The 25,834-nt window shown below is 35.6% G+C and overlaps 1 protein-coding gene across 2 annotated transcripts in view; it reads left to right on the top strand.

Annotated features, from left to right (window-relative positions):
* Positions 1 to 25,557, top strand: part of PNPT1 (polyribonucleotide nucleotidyltransferase 1) — a 35,890-nt gene extending 10,333 nt beyond the window's left edge. For both annotated transcript variants that reach the window (XM_084900805.1, XM_084900806.1), the window contains exons 6-28: positions 493 to 556; positions 659 to 706; positions 1,561 to 1,674; positions 2,458 to 2,644; positions 4,093 to 4,144; positions 4,538 to 4,595; positions 4,716 to 4,812; positions 5,584 to 5,686; positions 7,833 to 7,903; positions 9,171 to 9,207; positions 11,584 to 11,650; positions 11,735 to 11,824; positions 14,215 to 14,268; positions 16,791 to 16,897; positions 17,339 to 17,410; positions 17,500 to 17,563; positions 18,193 to 18,276; positions 18,576 to 18,659; positions 19,562 to 19,668; positions 19,755 to 19,810; positions 21,758 to 21,836; positions 24,056 to 24,103; positions 25,270 to 25,557. In XM_084900805.1, the coding sequence (XP_084756931.1) occupies positions 493 to 556; positions 659 to 706; positions 1,561 to 1,674; positions 2,458 to 2,644; positions 4,093 to 4,144; positions 4,538 to 4,595; positions 4,716 to 4,812; positions 5,584 to 5,686; positions 7,833 to 7,903; positions 9,171 to 9,207; positions 11,584 to 11,650; positions 11,735 to 11,824; positions 14,215 to 14,268; positions 16,791 to 16,897; positions 17,339 to 17,410; positions 17,500 to 17,563; positions 18,193 to 18,276; positions 18,576 to 18,659; positions 19,562 to 19,668; positions 19,755 to 19,810; positions 21,758 to 21,836; positions 24,056 to 24,103; positions 25,270 to 25,428 (1,902 nt within the window). In that variant the 3' untranslated portion in view covers positions 25,429 to 25,557. The remainder of the gene's footprint in view (positions 1 to 492; positions 557 to 658; positions 707 to 1,560; positions 1,675 to 2,457; positions 2,645 to 4,092; positions 4,145 to 4,537; positions 4,596 to 4,715; positions 4,813 to 5,583; positions 5,687 to 7,832; positions 7,904 to 9,170; positions 9,208 to 11,583; positions 11,651 to 11,734; positions 11,825 to 14,214; positions 14,269 to 16,790; positions 16,898 to 17,338; positions 17,411 to 17,499; positions 17,564 to 18,192; positions 18,277 to 18,575; positions 18,660 to 19,561; positions 19,669 to 19,754; positions 19,811 to 21,757; positions 21,837 to 24,055; positions 24,104 to 25,269) is intronic.
* The last annotated feature ends 277 nt before the right edge of the window (positions 25,558 to 25,834 follow it).

Genomic DNA, 25,834 nt, shown 5'->3' with positions numbered 1-25,834 from the left:
AATTAACTACAATTTTTTATTTATTTGATAAAAATAAATATGCTTTGTAAATATGCTTTTACAAGGATGTAATTGCCTCAAGAAATTATTTTCTTAAGTATAAGATGTAGGTATATTATTGTAGTGTAAAATAATTCATTGGGTTTTTTTGTCAGTGCTTGTAAACAAGAGGTAACAATATTTTTATGTAATAGAAATAACTAACATTTGTTAAATACTTTACACACAATATTTCCATTAATTTTCATAAAAACCTTTTAGGAAGATACTATTATTTTTCCTTTTAAAGATGAGGAAACTTTAAAGTTTAAGTAAATTGCCCATGGTCAAGCATGTAGTTAGTGATAATAGAATTAAGGGGTTTGACTACAAAGCCCATGCTTTTAATCATTTAGTGCTCCTATGTTTTAGGCCAAGATGTTAACTGAAATGATAATCCTCTGAAATCAAGTTTATTTTGTTAAGTGCTTTCAATTTTTTCTCTTGTACCAGGTTCTTTGTAATTTATTAGCAGTAGATGGTGTTAATGAACCTGATGTCCTAGCAATTAATGGTGGTAAGTATAAAAATAGAGATCAAAATTATCACTGTTGATTTTTTTTTAAAAGCCATGAAATATTTTTATTTCAGCTCTTATTTTATTTTTTTATTTTTTAAGCTTCTGCAGCCCTCTCATTATCAGATATTCCTTGGAATGGACCTATTGGTAAGTTAGGATTTGAAATAAGAAACATCTATGATTTTCCAGGAAAATACTAGTGAGCAAGGGCCTAGATTTATTGGCTCCGATTTATCTATTATTCTCTTGAATTAGGTGACATTCTAAAACTTCTTTCAGCTCTTTTGCCATTTTCATCCTTGGATTTTGTTTCTGATAGCACTCTTAGGGTGTTAGAGATTTTTTATCCCTAGATACTGCTTAGTTGCCTCTTCTGTTTGAGGACTTTTCTTTTTGACTGGGAAATTGTCAGAGTACATACCCATTCAAGATAAAAACAAACATGTTTGTAATTTACAGCTCTTACAAGTTTTAATCATGCAGTATAAAAATGATTCATGGAGTTATTATTGAGTGTCCTAAATTCCAGATACCGAGCTAAGTACTAAAGGCACAAAGGCAGAGTAGGCACCAGAAATTCAAAGACAAATGAGGCAATTCTTGGAAAACAAATAATTCTTTATAATGTGAAGTCAAAGTGCTAAGAAAAGGATAGAGAAGAGTGGGTTTAGTCTTCAAAGGTAAGGCTGTCAAGAGGCTTCTCAGAGTAGTCAACTTTTAAGCTGATTAGTAGGATCATATGGTTAGCATTTGCCTTGAAGAAAGTAAAAGTCTAGACCAGGGGAAGCATAATCACATAGGTGTGGAACAAATTGTATATTTGAGCAACTCAAGAGTGATTCAGTGAGGCAGGAAAGTAGGGTGGGATGGGATGTTCTTTGGGCCTTAAATACCATGGTAGAAATGTCACAATTAAAGTCAGGGATTAAGACTATTACTGGACTTATATCTTGAAAACTGAGTTTTTGTTAAACAGCTGCCAATATTTTAATATATTTTAGGGGCAGTACGAATAGGAATAATTGATGGAGAATGTGTTGTTAACCCAACACGAAAAGAAATGTCTTCCAGTACTTTAAATTTAGTGGTTGCTGGAGCACCTAAAAGTCAAATTGGTAAGTAGTTTAAGTACGAAATTTCTTCTGGGTTTTACTTACGAGTTATTGCTTCTTAAAGATGCATTTAAACTCTTTTTTTGTATGTGGTTTTGTTAGTCATAAGGATTTTTGTTTTGTTTTATGGCTGCCTTATTTGGTAGTGCTCTTGCCTCATCAGACAATAGCTAAAATTATAGAATGTTAAACAACTTTGAAATATATAAAAATTCTTAAGATAATTTTAGTAATTATTTTTAAGTTGATAAGCCAGTTTATAAATTAAAATTCTAAATCTGATAATAAATTATTTTATTAGTTTAAATATGTTAATTTAACTAATTTGGTCATTCTAAGCCTGTTTTTATATCCTCTAAGAAAGTAGTGAACTATTTCTGATGTGAAAAACTAGTAATAAACAGGAGTGAGAGGCTCAGGGGAAAGATTAACTGGGAACTTATATGTATACTAGTGGCCCGGTGCACAAAATTTATGCACAGGGTGTTTGAGGGTCCCTCAGCCTGGCCTGCACCCTCTCCAATCTGGGATCCCTCTAGCAATCCAGAACCACTGGCTCCTAAGTGATCACCTGCCTGCCTGCCTGATACCCCTAACTGCTCCCCTGCTGGCCTGATGGCCCTAACTGCTCTCCCCGCCTGGCCTAAACCCCCTAACTGCCTATGTGCTCTTCCTTCTTCTCCGCATCTTCAGAGCCTGTACAATTTATGTCATGTCATGTTATTTGAAAAAGTTATATTGGCAATATATTCAATAGCAATCTTTTTTTTATCCCCCCTTCTTTAGTTATGCTGGAGGCCTCTGCAGAGAACATTTTACAGCAGGACTTTTGCCATGCTATCAAAGTGGGAGTAAAATATTCACAACAAATAATTCAGGGCATCCAGCAGTTGGTAAAAGAAATTGGTATTACCAAGAGGACACCTCAGAAGTTATTTACCCCTTCACCAGAGATTGTGACATACACTCATAAGTAAGACCATTTGTGTAAAAGAAACTGGGAAAACTCTGGCTGGGGTGGCTCAATTGGTTGGAGTATTGTCCCATCCACCAGAAGGTTGAGGATTCGATTCCCAGTCAGAGTGCATATGAGAGGCAACCAATTAATGTTTTTTTTTCTCTCTCTCTCTAAAAACTAGTGAATATATCCTCAGGTGAGGATTTTTAAAAAAGAAACAAATTGTCACCAGATTTAATTTCCTCTCCGAAAAATACTTCATATAGAAGCACTGTCTATGTATTTCTCAAGTAGCACCCTGCTAGTTTTGTTTGTTTTGTTAATCCTCACCTAAATATATATGTGTGTGTGTGTGTGTGTATTTTTTCCCCCACTGATTTTTAGTGTAAGTGCGGGAGGGAGGGTGAAAGAGAGAAACACTGATGTGAGTGAGACACATCAATTGGTTGCCTTCCATACGTGCCTCAACCGGGGCTGGGATCAAATCTGCAACCCAGTATGTGCCCTTGACCAGGAAATAAGCCTGCATCCCTTTGGTGCTGGGCCATTTCTTTTTTTTAAATATATTTTATTGATTTTTTTACAGAGAGGAAGAGAGAGGGATAGAGAGCTAGAAACATCGATGAGAGAGAAACGTCAACCAGCTGCCTCCTGCACATCCCCCACCAGGGATGTGCCCGCAACCAATGTACATGCCCTTAACCGGAATCGAACATAGGACTTTTCAGTCCGCAGACCGTCGCTCTATCACTGAGCCAAACCGGTTTCGGCGGTGCTGGGCCATTTCTAACCATTGAGTGATACTGGTCAGGGCAGCACCCTTCTGTTTTAAGAGTCTTTGCATAAATGTCAATCTAATGCTTTAAAAAGGATAAACCCACATATCCCTTCAGTAGCATAAGTATGAATTTTAAATAAAAGGGGGAGTGAATTTATTGGTCAAGATTCAAATCACATATCACTCCGGGTCAAGATAAAAGAGAATAAATACAGCAAAAGGAAACTGTTGAGGTTCTCAAAAAGAAATCAGGCATAACCACACTGTTTGCGAGTGCTTAGAACAATGCCTGCACATAGGCAGGCACTCAGTAAATATGAATCACCAGAAAAGTATTTCACTTACTTAAAATAAATTGAAAAAGTTAGTATTTTTATCAGTCAGATTAAAGAGTATATAAACAGCCCGAATGGAGAGAAGAGAAAAAAAGCAAGAGATTAAAAAAGAGTATAAAGAATATATAATACCACGTGTGGGTGATTTCCCTAAGAGGTAAGGAGAAATTTGTACTCTGTATTGTGTTATAAGTAGCAAACAGATTATCAATATTAAAGAATAATAAATACGTTTTTAAATTCTTTATGCAATGTTTAAATATTTTAGCTCATTAAATATTTCAGTTTTGTAATAGACACTGCCTTGTGTTTCCAAATATTATGCTGATGTTTATCTTGTCTTAAAATAGACTTGCCATGGAAAGACTCTACGCAGTTTTTACAGATTATGAACATGATAAAGTAGGTATACATGGATTTTGTCTTAAGTAATTGTTCTGGGAATTCTTTTTGTCATAACTCACATAAATTGTAAATGAATGGCAGTCCTATTTTTATTAAAAAATGTCTAAACAGAAAGCTAAATAACAGGCTAGCTATTTGCTTCTCCATTCTTCTTTTGCTCATTAATACAAGTTATAGGGACTTATAAGTTAATGTGTAAGTATATTTGAATATATTTATTCAGTATATTTGAGTATATTTATATACAGGTAATATTTCTTATAAATCAATAAACAGTTCTAATCTTTTAAAGAATTCTACCATTAGAGAAATCTGAGTAGTTACCAGTTAATTGTAAAATAATTTTAAAATAGAAATGTTGAATTTTGCTGAACCTTATCTTTCTTTTAGATTTCCAGAGATGAAGCAGTTAACAAGATAAGATTAGATACAGAGGAACAACTAAAAGGTATTCTTTTTTTTTTTAAGGTTTTTAAAGGATAGTTAATTGATTTGATACTGTGAACTTACAAGAAATCCTGTCTTCCAAAAAAAGAAAACCTTTGTTTTGTTTTTCTTTCTTGTATAGAAAAATTTCCAGAGGCTGATCCATATGAAATAATAGAATCATTCAATGTTGTTGCAAAGGAGGTTTTTAGAAGTATTATTTTGAATGAATACAAAAGGTAAATATATCATTCATTTTTTCAATGGAATTGAAGCATGCATTGTCTCTTCACGTTGCCTTGAAAATGGCAACTTTCTCAAAGCAAGGAGATATTTTTTAAATAAACTGGAGACAATTATCATATTTATTTTATAACTAGAGGCCCGATGCACAAAGATTCGTGCAAGAATGGGCCTTCCTTCCCCTGGCTGCTGGCACCGCCTTCACTCAGACTGGAGACACCTTTTCACTCAGGCCAGGAGCCACCTTTCTGCCTTCCCACACTCTTCAGAGGCCCAGAGCAGCTGGGATAGTGCGGAACACCTGCGTTCTCGCTGTGGCAGCGACAATGCAAGCATCTCGCCCCTGGCTACTTGGTGCCTGTGTATGCAAATTAACCCGCCATTTTTGTTGGGCTAATTTGCATACTCCTGATTGGAGTATGCAAAGGTACTGTCAGTTAGCATGTTACTCTTTTATCAGTGTAGATTGGGTACCTGTTGAAGGTGTGAATTTTGTGGATGTGTTTGACTATCTCTGTGAGCCTTGTGCATAGAACAGTGCTTTATAGCCCTGATGCATGTAATAATTACCTGCAGAGCTCTTTAACAGTACAGGTGTATGGGTCACAACCCCCAAGATTCTGATTCAGTGAAGTAAAGTTCTTAAAGTTCTACAAGTGATTATGATATGCAGCTGGAGTTGAGATCTTCCTGATAGGGATAAAGTAATATATTATTTTTCTGTTTTCCAACGCTGCTTTATACACTTACTTCCTTTATTGCTATAGGTGTGATGGTCGGGATTTGACTTCACTCAGAAATATAAATTGTGAGGTGGATATGTTTAAAATTCTTCATGGATCAGCATTATTTCAAAGGGGACAAACACAGGTAATTATATGTAAAAAGCTATAATTATTTGCTAAATCAGGATTGCTTAATTAGATCTAATAGAAGTACATTATGTAGACACTAAGTTTTTTATCATATGGAATGTACTAATCAGGTTATCTGATTTTTTTAAAATTTTCTTAAAAGCTTTTTTAGTTACACATAATTGAGTCACTCAGATTCCTTAGTGTATGGGATATTGTCTATTCAAGATCCTCAATTTGTTTTCTCCATTTAGTATGTTATTTTAGCCTACTCTTTTCCCTTACATAAGCACCCATTCTCTTGTACTTAACATGTATGTGTATCTATTGTTTTGTGTATATTATGCTTTACACCTTTTTCTTTTATTAATCCCTAATTAAACTTTGCAAATCTAATGTGTACAAAGTGGTGTATCATTGTTTTCATTTGTGTTGCCCTAATTATGAGTGAGGCATTCTATAATAATAAAAGAATAATATGCAAATTGACTGAACGGTCGAACAGCAGAACAACCTTCCAGATGACCACACTATGACATGTGCTGGCGCCAGGCCAGCCAAGGGAGGTGCAATGCGATTGGTCGGGGGCCCCACCATCACCCACAATCACCCCGCAGAGGAAGGCCCAGGCCACTAGCTGGTGGGGCAATCAATCGGAGAAGGGGGTGCTCCGTCATCACTCCAAAGAGGGAGACCCAGGCCACCCTCTGAGGGTGATCAATCGGGGGGCTCTCTGATCAATCGCCCCAAAAAGGGAGGCCCAGCCAACAGCGCTACAAGAGGACACAAGCTGAGCTGAGGGACATCTCTCCCCCAGCCCTCCCCCACCCCACCCCCAGTGCACGAATTTCATTCACATGGCCTCTAGTCTTTATATAATAACCAGTCAGTATGGTCACTGTATAAACCATATCCTGGGGGGCTGTACACCTGTAAGGGCACTATTTTCACATAGTGTCCCTGGAGCTATGTGCAAAGAGGTAGCACTGGTTCAGGGTTGTACTTTTGTGATTTATTTGCTCATAGTCTTTGGGCAGTTTTTTTCAGTATGGTTAACTGTCTTTTTTTCTGCTATTTTTTTAGTGATTTTTTAAAAATATATTTTATTGATTTTTTTACAGAGAGGAAGAGAGAGGGATAGAGAGCTAAAAACATTGCACATAAAAATTTTGCATTTAAACACAGAATATTTTTACTGGATATAGATTTTGTGTTTTGGGGAGGGTTGTTTTTTTGTTGTTTTTTTTTTTTTGCACATAAAAATGTTCTAGTGGGGTTTTCCCCTCCATTTTCAGCTTATAAAAAGTCGGGACTTAATCAAATCATTGTTCATATTTATCCTACTAACAGTTTCCTGCGCTTGAACCTATAAATTTGTCTTTCATTTAACTTGAGAAATTTCAGCCATAGTTTCTTCAAATTATTTTGGTATCTCGCTCTCTTTTCTCTCCTTTTAGGGTTGAGGTACATCTGTTAGTCTTTTGAAATTGTCCCACGGGTCCCTGAGACTATGTTCTCCCCCCATTCCTTCTGTCCTTTAGATTGGGCAATTTCTATTCATCTGTTTTCTTGTTCACTGATTCTTATCTCCTTTCATTAGGAGATAATATATTTTTCAGTTCTAGAATTTCCATTTGGATTCTTTTTTTCTTTTTCTTTTTATGTCCTTGAATATAATAGCTATTGAAAGTCCTTGTCTGTTAATTTAACATCTGAATTAGCTCAGGATCAATCTTTATTCATTGTCTTTTTCTCTTGAGGATGGAACCCATTTCCTGTTTTTTTTGTAGGTTGTATCCTGAATGTTTTGAATGATATATTGTACAATCTCTGGATTATGTTAAGTCCCTTCAAAGAAGATTAATTTTTTTTTAAATGCAGTTTTATTGACTGGATCTTTATTGAGGCTTTCTTTATGGTCAGGTTTTATGAATATTCCTTCCTTCTCCCCTAACATTTCTAGTACAGTGTTTTACATATGTAGTCTATGTGATATTAGACTTTTGTGTTTTTGATGATTATTGTATTAAGTACCATGTATAGGTTTGTATAGATTATACTTATCCCATTTCTTTAAAAACTAATTGGGTTTTTCAGATATTTCTCATTTTCATCTTTTCCGTTAGTCAACTAAAGCCTGACAAATTTTGTTTCTTCTTTAGGTGTTTTGTACTGTCACATTTGATTCATTAGAATCCAGTATTAAGTCGGACCGAATTATGACAGCTATGAAGTAAGTTATGTTTTTTGGTTAAGATGTTCCCTTGTATAATTGAAGCTCATGTGGTATATTATTATTCATTTTATTTTTTTAAGACCTGTACCTCTATACTTCTTTTTTCTATTTGCATAATTGTAATTTCAAGGTACTTTTTATATTGTCTTTTAACTCATTGGTCAACACAAATATTGGTAAAGAATTTAATTCTTTAGTATGGGTAAATTTAGTTTATTCTCTTTCTCTAGAACCATTCCTCAGGACAGATTTCAGAGTTAATCTTGAATGGATAGATTTTTCTATTACGAAAAAGAGAGCAAATATAAAAGCAGGAATCCAGTTGCTGAAATGAATCTGATGGCTGTTACTAAATGATAAAACCATGTCTAATCCCAAGGCACATTTGAATTTGTGTTCAGAAATACTTGGCTCTCTTCTATTCCTAAAACGTCAGCAATAAAATCCTGTTGACCAATTTCATGATAGGAATCTATATTACAATCCCCACTAGCATTACTGCATCAACGTCATGGCCACCATAGGCTCTTTTTCTCCGTGCTTAAACAGGGTTGCTTCCCTTTCCCTGGATTACAGAACTGCCTCCCTTTTCCTATTGCCCAGCTGATGAGGATAACCCCTGTATTCATGATAGCATCACTAATTGTTTTTTACGTACCTAATAAAATTGACAGTGGAACTGTCATCATGGAATGTTCATCATAATCATAATGCTTTGGAGGAGCTCTTATACTTTGTATTATAAATTCTCATCTGGGCCAAAACTTGATTGCCCTGCTCTTCTTTTTTTTTTTTTTTTTTGCCCTGCTCTTCTTCATAATGACTTTTTTTTAGGAGGCAACACAGCTTCAAACCCTGAAAAGATCTTTGCCTGTCAGATCTTCTGATTGCTCTCAGCTATATCATTTCAGTTACTTATCTTCAATTCACATGTTGACTGGGAGAAAGATCCTGAGACTTAACTAATGAGTTTATAACATTTATTATTCTCCCAATAATTAATACTTTAAAAATGGTTTTAATATTCAATTCTGGATATTTAAATGTAAAATTGTCTTCCTAAATCTGTGCAGAATTCATTCTTTAGCCCCAGAAAAAAAATACTATCTCTGACATCCTTCTAATTCTCATTTTCAATTTCAGACCATTCTCTAATATCCAATTGTGTATTTTTTAAATCCCCTTAAATCTTTCTTAATTGTTTATTGAACTAAATTTGTTTGTATCTGTATAAGGGTTTGAATATTGTGTTTTTTGTTTGTAGTGGAATAAAAGATAAAAATTTCATGCTGCACTATGAGGTAAGGTGAATTTTTTATTATTAAAATATTTTATGAAAAATGTTTAGGATACAGTAGAGTTAAAAGAATTTTACAATGAATATCTGTATACTCACTACCTAGGTTCTACCATTTACATTTTACTGTGCTAGTTGTATCAGATATCTTTTAAGGTGGATTTGAGGACTTTTATTTTATTGCATACAGAAGGGATTTAGGAAGTAGTATCTTTCCAATCAGCAACTTCTGCTCTGAGTCATACATTAAAGTATAGTAGACAATATTATTTTAGTCAAGAAAGACTTGTACTTATTCACATGTGTCAAACAACAATGGGGCTTTTCAAATACCTCAACTGGCAAATTACCTTCTGTCTTATAGTTCATTTATATGTTCATATTTTTACTCGGTTGATTAGTAGTCAAAGAACTGAGATATTTAATATTAAAGCACTTTATATGAAATTATTACATATAATTGAGTTTGTGGTTGACTTTATTCACAACTAATTATAAAAGACCAGACATGACATATAATAATATTTTCATTTTATTATTTAAAGCATAGATACTGAAGGCTATTGTAAAGCAGCAAGTCACTTCACCTTTGAGTGACTGTTGTTGGCTGCCCCAAATCCAAATATCTCAATTTTGGTGAAGTTATTATAATTAATAGGGAACATTTCATGTAATATATGCTAAAAAATATCCTTAAACCTGGTGATCCTCACAAATCTGGAGTCCCTTATAATTGTCCCATTGTGGGTAAACCCACGTGCTATAGAAGCACATCCTCTATTATGAGCTAAAGAGCACATAGCATTCTTTTTTAAAAGGGCAGCTCTGAAATGTGTAGCTCTAGCTGATAATAGGGAAAGAGGTAGGGGAAGGTGTAGGACAAAACTATGGGTTATGTTGTATCATCACATTTTTTTAGTTTTATTGTAAAGTAAAATACAGGTAATGAAAACCATGTAAAACGAAATATAGCTTAATGCATTTTTATAAGGCAGACACTCATGTAACCTGCACCCAAATCAGAAAATACAATGTTACCATTCCAAATTTTTATGGTTAATTTCCCAATTTTTTAAATGATCATAACTAATTCATACCCCTTAAGACAACATAATCCTATATAATAAAAGGGTAATATGCAAATCACCAAATGGCATAATGACAGGTCAGTGTGCTCCCACAGGGGGAGCCACTCAGCCAGAAGCCAGGCTGACAACTGGTGAGAACAGTGGTGGTGGTGGGAGCCCCTCCCATCTCCACGGCAGCTTTAAGGATGTCCGGAAGCCATGAGTCAGACTTCCCGTAAGGGCTCCTGGACTGCAAAAGGGCGCAGGCCGGGCTGAGGGACTCCCCCACCCCCCGAGTGCATGAATGCTGTGCACCAAGCCTCTAGTAATCAAATAAAAGTTTGCAACCTCTGTCAAAGGAAAACCATTACTGGAGAAGATCTGTTTCCTCAGTGTAGATTTCTTTTTTTATCTGTGTTTTGTTTGTTTTGTTTTGTTTTATTCTGTCTCATTATAAAAATATATTTTGCCCTGACCATTGTGGCTCAGTTGGTTGGAGTATTGTCCCAGAGACAAAGGGGTCACATGTTCGGTTTCTGGTGAGGGCACATACCTGAGTTGCAGTCTGATTCCAGCTGGGCAAGTATGGGAGGGATGCAACTGATGTTTCTCTCACAGCGATGTTTCTTTTAAATTTTTTTTTACTGCTTCACTTCATTACTGCTGTGTATGTGCTCCATGTGAGTGACGTAGGTGCTTATGTAGGTGGGTTCCGACTTACAGCAAAAATCACATCACATTGCACCATAGAAAAGGATCTCTGACATAAACCAAGGACCTACTGTATATTTGTTATTGTTAATAATTTAAAAATTGTAGAAATTTTTGGCATAAATCCCTATAACTATTCACTTCCCACTTGATTCATATACACTAGAAATACCTACTTTTAGCAATATGGTATATATTATATATGTTGGATGTCCAGATATTTTTTCTTTTTTTTTAAAATATATTTTATTGACTTTTTACAGAGAGAAAGGGAGAGGGAGAGAGAGTTAGAAACATCGATGAGAGAGAAACACCAGCTGCCTACCAGGGATGTGCCTGCAACCAAGGTACATGTCCTTGACCGGAATCGAACCTGGGATTTTTAAGTCCACAGGCTGACACTCTATCCACTAAGCCAAACCAATTAGGTGTGTCCAGATATTTTCTCTCTGTGTGTTTATGTATCTATGTGTGTGTATTTTTTTTTTTTTAAACAAATTGGAATTCTACAGTTTTGTAACTTGTTTTATTATTTTGGTAATATATCTTGGATATCTTTCCATGTCAGTCATATATGTATGTGGGCTTGTTTTGTTTTCTAGTTTCCTCCATATGCAACAAATGAAATTGGCAAAGTCACTGGTGTAAATAGAAGAGAACTTGGGCATGGTGAGTACAAATCTGTAAACTTATATGATATTCTTACAAAGACTTAGTACATTTTTTTGCTCATTATTTTTTATTCTAATTTAGGTGCTCTTGCTGAGAAAGCTCTGTATCCTGTTATTCCCAAAGATTTTCCTTTCACCATAAGAGTCACATCTGAAGTCCTGGAGTCAAATGGTATGACATTGAAATATATTTTTCCTAGTAAAAAAGATCAGATTTCCTGTTATATTCTTTTTTTTTTTTTTTTTTTTTCAATATATTTTTTTATTGATTTAGAGAGGGAGGGAGAGAAAGAAACATCAATGATGAGAGAATCCTTGACTGGCTGCCTCCTATACGCCCCCTGGGGATTGAGCTCAGAACCCAAGCATGTGCCCTTGACCAGAATTGAACCTGGGACTTTTCAGTCTGCAGGCTGATGCTCTATCCACTGAGCCAAACCAGCAAGGGCACCCCTGTTATATTCTTAACTTTCCAGAAGTAATGTTACATTGTTTATTACTACAGTACCCAAACCCATTGCAAAAGAAATATGTGTTGCCGAAAACCGGTTTGACTCAGGCCTGCGGACTGAAGGGTCCCAGGTTCGATTCTGGTCAAAGGCATGTACTACTTTGGTTGCAGGCACATCCCCAGTGGGGGAGTGGGGGGAGGGGGGGTGCAAGAGGCAGCTATCGATGTTTCTAACTCTCTATCCCCCTCTCCCTCTCTCTTCCTCTCTATAAAAAAAAATCAATAAAATATATTTTTAAAAAAAAGAAATATGTGTTTAGTAATCATAGACTTGACTAAATCTGTTCTATCAAATTAGTTATTTTGAAAGCAATATAAAACAAATATTTCTCTTTCTTTATCTGTTACTTGAGGCCCGGTGCACGAAATTCATGCACTGGGGGAGAGGGGTCCCTCAGCCCAGCCTGCGCCCTCTTGCAGTCTGGGACCCCTTACTCCTTATCACCCGCCTGCTTGCTGCTCCTTACAGCTGTTGAGGCGAGAGAGGCTCCCACACCACAGCTGCACTTGCCAGCTTCTGACTGAACAGCACTCCCCTGTGGGAGCACACTGACCACCAGGGTGAAGCTCCTGCATTGAGCATCTGCCCCCAGGTGGTCAATGCACGTCATAGCAACCTGTCGTTCCACTGGTCAGTCTATTTGCATATTAGGTTTTTATTATCATATGCAATAAAGGGCTAAAAGGCAAATCGACCAAATAGCAGAACAACTGAACAACTGGTCACTATGACGTGTACTGACACCAAGGGACTTGTGTGGAACATGTAAGATGGTGGAGCAGGTGAGCAGGGGCACCAGACCAAGGCAGGGCACCGGTTGCTGCCATAGGTGAGCCTCTGGTGGTTACTGAAAATTCTTTGCTCCTGCGGGCTGTGGTCCAGCCTGGCACTTAGGCACTTGCCCCCGCTTCCGGTGCCCAGTGCTGGTTTCAATAGCTTGGCACCATCAGCGGGTGCGAGCAGCAACTGTTGGTCCTGATTGCCCCTGAGGACTTCTTCACCTCCCCCTGCACCTGGGGGGCGATTGGGGCAGCAGCTGCCGCTCACAGCTGCTGACGGCACCAGCCCCACTTGCACCCACTGCTGGCGCTGGCCTCAATCGCATTACCTCCATCGGGTGCAACCAGAAAAAGCACTGTCAGTGTGTGGTAATGGCGGCAGTGGGAGCAGGGCTGCCTGCAGATGGGACTAAAGGCCCCAGCAGGAGAGGCCAGGCAGGGGGCATGGAGGATGGGCCAAGACCCGCCCCTGTGCCTACTGCAGCCTCGCGGCCCACAATTCCTTTCAAAGTATACAAATTCATGCACTTGGCCCCTAGCATAGGATAAGAGATCCAGTTTGGGTTGTTTGTTTACTTTCACGAACCACAGAGCAAGGGCCAAAACTGAGTCATCCATTAGGCAGTGGGCATAGATATGATAGCCACAGAGAGAGGCTAAGTTTAAAAGTCAAATTTAAATTTTTTTTTAAAAATCAGTCCATAGGTTAAGGCAAGTCATTACAGGCAGAAAAGGTACAGCATTTTCAAAGATGTAGCTGACATAGATCAGGAGGTCATAAGGTGTTTGTTTTTTAAGCAAAATAAAGCAAGCTCAGAATTTAAACTAGAGACTCTGTTCTTTACTGGGTGTGGTTAGGCTCCTGCTTATGGTCCAGTGAGAGAGCCAAAGCCCTGTATCTTTTAACTACTTCGGAGTAAGAAACAAAAGTGGCTTCCTAGTGCTTCTGGGAGCATTCTTAGAATCAGAATCTCTAGCACTGCTCTCTTTGATGATAAAAATTTTCAATCTCTGCTCTCCATTGAGGGACTGAATTTACTTCAATTTAAATTTAGTATCCTTATATAGCTAACAGTTATCATATATGCATCTCTATAGTTCATGATTTAAGAGAGCTTGCCTTAAGTGCTTTTAAAAAGAAGGAAAGAATATTAAATTTAATATTATAGTTGAATATTTATAAGGAAATAACCAATACCAATAATTTTGTGTATATATGTATTTTTTAAATCAGTATATTATAAAGCAAATATTTATCTTTCTTTTTGTAGGATCATCTTCTATGGCATCTGCATGTTGTGGAAGTTTAGCATTAATGGATGCAGGTAAGAGAATTATGTCTCAAAACTTCTAATGCTTTATTATACAATACTTGGTTAGTATAAAATATAAGATTTCTTTCAAGTTGAGTAGACTTAGAGAAATCATATTACAAATTACTAACCAGGCCAGAAGCAAAGTAATCACAAAGTACAGCTTCAACTACAAATATCTGCTGGCATTCCTATTTTTTGGCTAAAAGCAATACACTCAAATTGTTTACTTGCCCTTGGTGGCCCAATAAGCTTTCTCACCTTCCAAAAGGTCTGAGAGCTCCACCTTTCACTAAAGTTGATTCCATTCACTATAGAAGTTTGGATTAGCAAGAAGTAGTAGGACTGATAAGGGAAAATAACCATGTAATCGTCCAGCAACTTTGTGTACGTTATGAGAAGAACAATGCCACTCATAGTGTGTATACATAATTTTAGGAAGGAAGACTATAAGTGGTTAAATATAATCTTTGGGTCTGAAACACGAAAAGGGAAAGAGTCAAAAAGTTAAGAGTCTTGCCAAAACCGGTTTGGCTCAGTGGATGGAGCGTAGGTCTGCGGACTTAAAGGTCCCAGGTTCGATTCCGGTCAAGGGCATGTACCTTGGTTGCGGGCACATCCCCTGTGGGGGGTGTGCAGGAGGCAGCTGGTCGATGTTTCTCTCTCATTGATGTTTCTAGCTCTCTATCCATTTCCCTTCCTCTCTGTAAAAATTCAATAAAATATATATTTTTTTAAGAACAACTTAAGAGACTCTAATACCAATTATTGCCAAATAGTCACTAATGATGCTATTCAAGAAAGAAAAAACTAATCTAAAGTCACTCGAGGCCACACAAGGAGTTCCCCTATAAGTTTACACATTTACAGTACAAGTTTGAAAGATAGGACAACCTAACAAAGGACAATATAAAGAATGGTGTGAATATAGAACATTATCTAGGAAGGTTAAAACTTAAGCCAAAGGGAAAAAAGCTAAAAGCAATTAAAGGTGCTTTTCTAGTTGTGTTCAATGGAAGGGAAACAATTCTACTAGGTAACTAGTAGAATACTATTCCTATTTTCACCTTCATGCATTTATTCAATAAATCTTTATTGTATGCCACCTCTGTACCAAGCACTGATCTTAGTAGGACACAAAACAAAGTCCCTGTCCTTGTGGAGTTTGCATTCTTCAGTCTTCTAATCTCAGATTGGAGAAAACAGAACAAATTCTGGAAAAGGTGAACTGAAAAGAGATTATAAGAGTTTTCAACTATTTTAAATTAATTCTGATCTTTTGATTTAGACAAAAATCCATCCTAAGTATGATCAGTACTTCAGGATGAGATAACAGAAGTGTTTGAGAAGTCACAGAGTCTAGTTAGTATACCAAGGACACAAAAGGTTCTTACTTCTGAAAACTAAGAAAGGCATCTTCTATAAAGTATAACTCCGTGAACCTGAAAGTGACCTTCAGCAAGACCCTTAGGTACACTATAAAAAGAATGCTTTATAAGGATTTTGTAAGGGGAGGGCTGTGGAGGGAAGGAACCAGAGTCAAAATAAGTCATGCCATAGTAAACTAATTTTTTGTTTTCAAAAATATTACTAGATTTGAAGTGAGGAGGGAGGGTACTGCTTATATAGTATACCTAGAGTTCAGCCTTTAGGATCTTTCTATGAAAAATGCAGAAATTGACTGGATGCTAGGTGCACATTTCCTAACTGGTTGAAGGATCAGCAAAGAGGACTTGTTGACCTGATGGGTCAAAGAGTCTCAAGTGTAATACTTCAGGATGTGTCATCCTAAACCTTGTCTTTTTCACTGTCTTTGTTCGTAAGTTGACTGACCACAGGCCTACCAATAAAAAGGATACTGATAGAAACCAATGAATGCATAAGTAAATGGAACAATAAAATGATGCTATTGTCTCTTCTTCCCTCCTCCCCCTCTCTAAAATCAATCAACAAATAAAAGAGTTAAGGTTACTATTATTAGAGAGAGCTTTGTGCTAAAAACAGTTATTACTTGCTAGAATTGTTTTTAAAAGGCTTTTATTATATGTTTAAGAAAAATGAGATAGTTAGATGACTTACTAAGATCTTTCCATCCAGTGTGGCTCAGTTGGTTGAAAGATTGCTGGTTTGATTCCCGGTCAGGGCACATGCCCAGGTTTCAGACTCAATCTCTGGTAGGGGGCATTCAGGAGGCAGCCAATCATGTTTCACTCTCACATCAATATTTCTCTGTCTCCTTCCCTCCCTCTCTCAAAAATCAATTTAAAAATCTTTTTTTTAAAAAAAGGAATGGGGATGGGAGGGAGGACGAAGATCTATAACCAGAACCCAGAAGGAGTCAAATACCAAAGGACACAGCCAGGAAGGGTGACATCACAAGGAGGGAAATTTTTTTTAAAAGACCTTTCCAAATTAGTTTCAGTGATTGTCAATTTAGAATACCATTCACTTACATTAAAATAAATGTCAACAGAATGATAAATGTATGTGTTAGGCTGTATACATCACACAGAAGTTCTTTCTCTCAATTATAGGGGTTCCTATTTCATCTGCTGTCGCGGGTGTGGCAGTAGGATTGGTCACCAAAAACAATACTGATAAGGATGAAATAGAAGATTATCGTTTGCTAACAGATATTCTGGCAAGTATATTCACATTTTCTAATGCTTAAAGGTAAAGATTATACATAATTTACAAGCATCTTATGCTTAAAAGAATGCTACGACTCAAGTAATAAGTCCTTGTTCTTGCTTTCCTCCACTACATTTTCTCCTTGTTTCTTATAGGATGTTAATTAAAAATATATATTACTTATAAGTATCCTTAGTTTAGCTCACTTTAGGATAATCATAAATTAATCCTTATGCTTTTAGGGGGAAAACATGATCTAAAATAGTGATTTTTCAGGTGAAATATTTATAACTTAAAAGTCACAAATTAGAAGTAGTTAAAGTATGTCTGTGTCATCTTAGAGGACACAGTTTATTATATCTAAAGCTATTTTTCAAAATTTCTCCACAATGACAATGAGTGAATTTTGTTTGTATTTAAAACTATATCATATTTTCTTAAATTCCTTAAGGGAATTGAAGATTACAATGGTGACATGGATTTCAAAATGGCCGGCACTAATAAGGGAATAACTGCATTACAGGTATTTTTAAACCAAACTTGTTTCATTTTTATGATATTTAATAATATCATAAATAAGTATTTATATAATATTTGGCTTTTCCTTATTAGGCTGATATTAAATTACCTGGAATACCATTAAAAATTGTAATGGAGGCCATTCAACAAGCCTCAGGTAAGCTAAGCCAGTGTGCCTCTTTCCATCATTATCTACTTTGTTAATGAAACTATAATTCCCAGTAGGCATATTATAAAAAAACTAGAGGCCTGGTGCACAGAATTTGTGCACAGGTAGCGTCTCTAGGCCTGATCGGCAATCAGGGCCAATATTTACCAGCCAGGCCTTCCTTCGCCAGCTGCCAGCTGCAGGCTGAGGCCTTCCTTTACTCTGCACTGCCCCCTGGTGGTCAGCACATGTCATAGCAAGTAGTCTCTAGGTCAAACTCCTGCAGGAGCTTTGCAATTAGCCTTTTGTATTTATAGATAAGCTTATTAGAAAGCATTGCTTTAGAAAATGAAATTTCACATAATACCCTCGATCAAGAAGTATTAAGTTACTAGACACACAAATAACCAAAATGGAAGGCCACTAAAAATTCCAATTTTTCAAATTAAGTAACTTTCTAAGATAATACTAGAGAAGAAAATATGAGTAAAATTGTCAAGGTAACAAATGTGAAAAGCTTTTATTATTAAGCTAAAAAATTTGAAATTTATGCCATGAAAACTAAGATGATTGCTGCTATAACTTATCATATTTAGTTTACATAGTTATTATTTCTTATTGTTTTTAATCTCTTCTAGTGGCAAAGAAGGAGATACTACAGATTATGAACAAAGTTATTTCAAAGCCTCGGGCATCTAGAAAAGAAAATGGACCTGTTATAGGTAATAAAATTATTACTGATTTCATGATAAGATAAATATTAATATATGAAAGTATATTATTATTTTTCAATATTTGTAACTCCTTTCACAAAACAAATCTATTTTTAAAGTTTTGTGATTTAAATTTGGGGGAATATTGATATTAGAACTTACAGTAATTTTAGTCACTAGCAAATTGTTTTCTATTTCATGCTGAAATATTTTTACATGTATCTAGGACAAAAAACTCCTAAGTGAATAGGAAATATTTTAGATTCAAATATGTATTTATTTATATTTTTGTCTATACTACATTTCAGAAACTGTTCAGGTTCCATTATCAAAACGAGCAATATTTGTTGGACCAGGTGGATATAATTTAAAAAAACTTCAGGCTGAAACAGGTAAGTGTTATATGAAGTTTGAGTTTTTTATTTCTAATGCTAGGTCATAAGTTTGTAACTTCATTTCTATTGTTTGCTCCAAAAATATATGTTTAGTAAATGAGAGGGAGACCAAAAGAAAAGGATATAACATAGATATGGCTTTACTGTAAGTTTTCTGTATGCCTGTTAATAAATTAGCAAATGATTATCCTTAACTGTATTCAAGAAGGATGACCTAGAATTCCTAGTCTTTTTTGCAACAATTTAAAATCAAGCATTTAGAAAAATGTTTAGTTTTTCACTTTAGAGTTCTGCTTTAATTTTCTTTTACAATTACTCCCGCCGTTTTTCACAGTGTTCCTCTTATTTTTAAAGAGTAAATATAGGAATAGTAAGCTTTAATTTTTTATTTTTTTTATTTTTATTTTTTTTCTGAAAGCAAGCTTTGGGTTACCTAGTACTTACCAGCTTTGAGATTATTGAAGGAGAGTGAGGAGAGTCACCTTAGCCAGTTAAGATTGAGAAACTGACATGATTTCGTCCCTTATCCACTGTTCACCACTCTAAAGGATAAAAGGGAGAGAGAAGAAAAGTTGAAGAAAGAATTCTACTATCGTGTTTATTAATAATTAAGAGAACAAAACTAAACTCTCCAAAATTAGAACTTGCATACTTTATCCCACCAGATTATCGGCTGCAAGAAAGAGGGGGTTTATTGGCTAGCACAATCTGGATACATTCCAGAGGTGCAGGGTGTATTTGTTGGTGAATAAACCTCTTCATTCCTAAAGCATTGATTAAACATAGCACCATCCTGCCAACTACTTCCAGGTCATTTCCTCCACTCACATTGACTTTTTATACTAATCTCCGCTGGAATGAGCAAGTTAACCTTAATATGCAAATTATCTTTTTAAAAGGTGTAACCATTAGTCAGGTAGATGAAGAAACATTTTCTATATTTGCACCAATACCCAGTGCTATGCATGAAGCAAGAGATTACATTATGGAAATCTGCAAAGATGATGTAAGTATAGATCTTATAACATTTATTTTTTCTATTTTTTGTTGCTGTTTGCATAATGAATCTTATGGCTTATTTTGCACTTACAGCAAGAGCAGCAATTAGAATTTGGAGCAGTATATACCGCAACAATAACTGAAATCAGGTAATATCAATATGCTTTGCTGGTTTTTTTTAATAAGATTTATATTATAAGCTTCATATATGTTTGCTTTATTTATAATACTTTGGACTTAGGTTTAGACTATATGTCAGTTAACATATAATCATTAATTATTTTAAGGTATAAATTTATTTTCTATATCAGTTTGTAGATTTTCAGTAATATGGTTCTGTAATTACAAATTATAATAGATTCTTCTAATTCAATAGTTTAACCAAATTCCCCATCTTTTTAATTTTCCCAATAGACAATTAAACAGACTTAGCAATATTTCCTTTTTCTTTCCTTTTGCTTTTTCTTTCTTTGGTATTTTTTTGTTGGTCTGTTTTAAAGATACATACTATTTATTGCCTTTGTAGTTCCTTTTATTTTTACCAGATAAAAAGATTGATTTTAAGGATCAGAAAATCCTTTTCTACAAAAAAAAAAAAAATTATCAGATGTAGCATGAATGTTCAAAGCAATTTGAAATGAATAATAAAAGGCAATGAGATCATCTTACCTAATAATAGAGAAACATGTAAATTGACCATACCTCCACTATACCCACAGCCAATCAGAGTGAGTATGCAAATTAACCCAACAAAGATGGCAGTTAATTTGCATACATACCTGGTTCCCAGGAGCCTCCTTGGCACCCAGGTCACTCCCAGCCGGCCATCGGAGGGGTTAGGGGGTCCCCCTTCCCAAGCTCCCAAGCCTAAAGCTTGGGGTGGAGGCTTTAGGCTTGAGCAGGAGCCAAGCCTGGAATCAGAGGGAAAGGCGCAAGGGGGGGAGAGGGGGGGAGATCAATGGAAATATACTCAGGTAAGGATAAAAAGAAAAAGAAAGAAAGAAAGGTCATATCCTATGAAAGACACATTTTGAAAATGCCTAAAGAAAGTTGTAATTTTTTCATGGTGAAGAGACTGGAGTCCATGTTGATAAAAATACCTTGATGGGCTGGAACCGGTTTGTCTCAGTAGTTAGAGCATTGGCCTGTGGACTGAAAGGTCCCGGGTTCGATTCCAGTCAAGGGCATGTATCTTGGTTGTGGGCACCTCCCCAGTGAGGGGTGTACAGGAGGCAGCTAATCGATGTTTCTCTCTCATCACTGTTGCTAACTCTCTATCCCTCTCTCTTCCTCTCTGTGAAAAATCAATAAAATATATATTAAAAAAATAAAAATACCTTGGCGGCTGCAGCAACAGGCAGCCCTTTTCCCTGATCAGCCTGGTCGCCTCCCACCACGGGAGGCCAGACTGTGGCTTAGATCCACTCCCAAAGGGGAGCGGGCCTAAGCCATCGGTAGCTCATACCCTGAGAGCTCCCAGTATATGAGAAGGGGCAGACTGGACTAAGAGACCCCTCCCCGGTGCATGAATTTTGTGCACTGTACCGCTAATGTAATATTAAAGGTGAGAACTAAGAAATGGAATGGCTGATTTTAGACTATAGAAAATAAAAAATTTTTAAATAAAATAAGTATACCAGTTATCTAATCTTCTTCTTAAATCACTATGTAATAAGATTATGGTAATTCTTAAAATATTTAATGTCATTTCAAAATTTTTTGAAAAATATTAAGAGAAATATAGGAAAAGTATTCTAAAGGCTTTTGACTGCATGTTTTTCTGTCTTCTGTCCTTTGATACATAGTATTTAAATATTTAAATAGGGTATATTTTTAATAAAAAAGTAAGTATCCCTTTTGGACAATCATACTTTATAGTTAGGAAAACATGTACTGATTCATTGTTTTACACCTTAAACTTATACAATGTTATGTGTCAGTTATATCTCAAAACTTGAAGGGGGGGAACAAAAAAAGCATGTATTGGAGGAATTTTTGTTTTTTTACTTTCTTGTATGAAAACATAATAACAGTTTGATTACCAATGGATACATAGATACTTAATGTTTTAACCAGGCCTATTTCCTTTTTTGTAGAGACACTGGAGTAATGGTTAAACTATATCCAAATATGACTGCAGTACTACTTCATAACTCACAACTTGATCAACGAAAGGTAAAAAAAAAAAAAAAGACATATGATTTTTCAAACTGCCTTAAAATAATCATAGTGAAATTTACTGACCTAGTGCGAACTGTACACTCTGTCTACTACAGGCCTAATATAGAAAACCAAAACTGATAGAGATGCTGCTGACGAAAGGTTTTACATTATTTATCACAGGTATTTGTTTCTCCTTCCATGAAGGAATAGAAACAGATCTTAAAAATTTTGGGGTGAAATAGCATCTAGAGTTGACACAAAGCAATTACTTAAAATAGCAATAACCCTGTTTTCTCAATTTTCTTGACCAACCAATCATGGCAAGATAATTCTTAGGATGTTTTTTACATTTATTTAATCTTCGTTATAGTTCATAAGCAGAACTTGAAAATACTCAAGAAAACGATGGGATGGAGGGCAGAGGAATAATAGGAGTATCTATTTTTATCATATATTAAATCATAAAGCTATAGAGAACAAAACAGTGTATTACTGGCCCAGAAATAGATGATTCATAAAACAGAAATATACTCAGTTATAGACACAGGACTACATAATACAATATTTACCGTACATTGTATTTTCAATTAAGGAAGAATCAAAGATTATTCAATAAATCATGTTGGTACAGCTGGTTATCATAATGCAGGATCTCTACTCTTTTAATACCAAAATCCCATTTAGATTAAGGAGCCAAATGTTAAAAAAAAAAAATTAAGGTGGTGCTGGAACAGGTTTGGCTCAGTAGATAGAGCGTCTATCTACAGACTGAAGGGTCCCAAGTTTGATTCTGGTCTAGGGCATGTACCTTGGTTGCGGGTAACATCACCAGTGTGGGGTGTGCAGGGGCAGCTGGTCGATGTTTCTAACTCCCTGTCCCTCTCCCTTCCTCTCTGTAAGAAATCAATATTTAAAAAAAAAAAAAAAATTAAGGTGGTGGAAGAAGAAAAATAAAATTGGGGCATGGAATGCTGTTGAGGGAGGACTAGAATATTTTAATCTTCCTACTGGGTAAATATTTCTCAGCACGATATCAAAGCCAAAATGTAAATAAAGTAATAATATTGTATTTCATTATATGGCAAAATTACAATAACACTGAAAGACAAGTAACAACTTAAAGAAAAAATGCTGCCGAAGCCAGTTTGGCTCAGTGGATAGAGCGTCGGCCTGCGGACTGAAGGGTCCCAGGTTCAGTTCTGCTCAAGGGCATGTACCTTGGTTGTGGGCATATCCCAGTGAGGGGTGTGCAGGAGGCAGCTGATTGATGTTTCTCTCATCGATGTTTCTAACTTTCTATTCCTCTCCCTTCCTCTCTATTAAAAATCAATAAAATATATTTTAATAAAAAGAAAAAAATGCTTGTAACATATGACAAATATTTCATATATTTTATAGATTAGTAAGATGAATATCAATAGGAAAAGGAGCAAATATGATAGACCAATCATTTTTTAATGCCAACCAAGATATTCAGTACCTATAGTATTTTTTAATGCAAATAAAGTTATCATTTTTCAACTTTATGATAGTTGAAAATTCCCAATATAGATAAGAATGTGGGGAAAAAAATAGGCATTTTTCTACAGTGCTGATAGGAAATAAATTGGAGCCAACTTTTTGGAAAATATTTGGTAAATATATATGAATACCTTTGGACCTAAGAGTTCTACATAGGTCTTTGTTCTAAGAGGATAATTAAGAGTAGATGAATACATAAGCATTCCAACACTGCAGTTAATTTTTTGTTAACTTTTTATTTTGGAAAATACACTGAAACCCATATAGCTTTCACCTATATTCACCAATTAGCATTTGCAGCACTGGAATTTTAAAACAAAAGTAAATGACAATATATAGGGAATTGTTTATACAAATTATATCATTTTAGTACTCAACTGTAATGTTTCATTTATTGCTATGAAAAGACGTCAGCACACTGAATGAAACAAGCTCAGAACGGTCCATTTTAATAAATGTAATACAAACACTAAATAGGGAAACATTTGAAGAGATATTCATTGGAGTGTTAGCAATAATTTATATAGAAGTGTTTTAGATGTTTTTTACTATCATCTGAATATTTATGTATTATTTTAAATCTTTATAATTATGATTTTATAATCAGAAAAACCACTAAAACTATTTTCGACTTGGGGAAAAATGTGTAGTACCATAGATATTAAATAATTATAAAATGACAACTAATAATTTAACATGTTCTCTTTCAGATTCAGCATCCCACTGCCTTAGGATTAGAAGTTGGCCAAGAAATTCAGGTACTTATATTCACCCCTTTAGCCTAGAATTGTAAATTGTATTTGAAGTTTCAAAAAGTAAGCTGAAAGAATCAAATCTACATTTGTTGTTTCACTTACAGTATTTGTGCATGCATCTGTTGTTTCACTTACAGTATTTGTGCATGCATTGGTTGTACAATATGTGCTCTGTCTGGAGATTGAACCCACAACCGTGGTGTTGAAGGAAGCTCTAACCAGGGCATGCGTCTTTTTTAACCGCAGGGTTGCTTAAATAGACTCATTAAGGATTTAAGACAATTTGTTGCCTCAAGGAGTTTATAGTTTACAGTTTAGTTAGAAGAGTCCCATTTAGAGCTTTTAAAATTACATGATCAGGACAGTAATGGCTATGCAGTTAGTGACTTAGTGACAGGACATGAGAACCCTGATAACTCTGTTGAGGGTCTTGAATGTCATATTTAAAGAGCTGGGACTTTTAATTTCTTCTGCACTGCTTGAGGCTATAGGTTTTTTAGTTAGATAAAAGCCATATTGTTTAGCTCCAGAATTGATAACAAAATTGGCCTTTTTTAATAGTCCTTTTGGATTGATGAAAGAACTTCTTGCCAGCCCGAGTCTCTTGGGCCATACCACCTTTCATTCCAGTTATACCTAATACCCATGATCTGAGTAACTATGGCTTCTAATTTATTCCCAATCTACAAGCCCATTATTCAAGTAGCCTCTAGGGAAAAATGAGAACTAAGACATAACATCTCTGTATAAGACTTTTTTTTTTTAACATCATAAGGGATTTTAAATACTCCCACAGTTCCCCCTGACTTTCATTGCCTAAGGTCAAGCCAAATAATCTTCAGTGATAGTCCTTTGAGCAGTAGTCTGAGTGACCTAGTGTAATCCTGTATAGTGTATAGCACAATTAGGCTCAAAAGCCCTTGTAGAATCATTTATCATGACTTTCACTTGATTTCTGGTGTAGGGACCTGCCTCTCCTGGAGAGAATAAAAGGCACAAATAAATCTAACAGAAGATTATAATTAGGCAAATAATACCCTTCTCTTTTCCTTTGTTATAATCACTACTTAATCAAATTATATTTATTAGCATATACCCTCACTTAGCCCTGAGCTATGGTTTCAGTAAACAAGGAAAATCATTAAAATAAATTTGTTTCTTTAACACAGGTCAAATATTTTGGACGTGATCCAGCTGATGGAAGAATGAGGCTTTCTCGCAAAGTGCTGCAGTCTCCAGCTACAACTGTTGTTAAAACTCTACATGACAAAAGCAGTATTGTAATGGAAGAACCTGTTTCACAGTCATCTTCTAATCCTTCTTCATGATGTTTTTTAAAGAGAATTCTAGAGTAATAATCTGTAGAGCAAAATTTCAATAGTATCTCCTAATGTATAGATTTATATATACTATAAATGTATTCTAATGATTTATATTAAAATGCCTATTTACATGTGCCATTTTTTACTTCAAGTGTTACCTAGTGCCCTGGCCAGTTTGGCTCAGTGGATAGTGCATTGGCCTGTGGACTGAAGGATCCCAGGTTCGATTCCAATCAAGGACACATGTTCGGGCTGTCACCCAGTAGGGGGGTGCAGGAGGCAGCCAATGAGTGAGAGAGTGATTCTCTCTCTCTCTCACTCTCCCTCTTCCTTCCTCTCTAAAATCAATAAAAAATATATATTTTTAAAAAGTTACCGAGCCCTGGTCAGATGGCTAAGTTGCTTGAAGTGT

The sequence above is a fragment of the Pipistrellus hanaki genome, assembly GCF_964339955.1.
Source record: "Pipistrellus hanaki genome assembly, chromosome: 12".
NCBI classification, from domain to species: domain Eukaryota; kingdom Metazoa; phylum Chordata; class Mammalia; order Chiroptera; family Vespertilionidae; genus Pipistrellus; species Pipistrellus hanaki.
The sequence above is the reverse complement of the archived record's forward strand: the minus strand, read 5'-3'. Positions and strand labels throughout refer to the sequence as shown.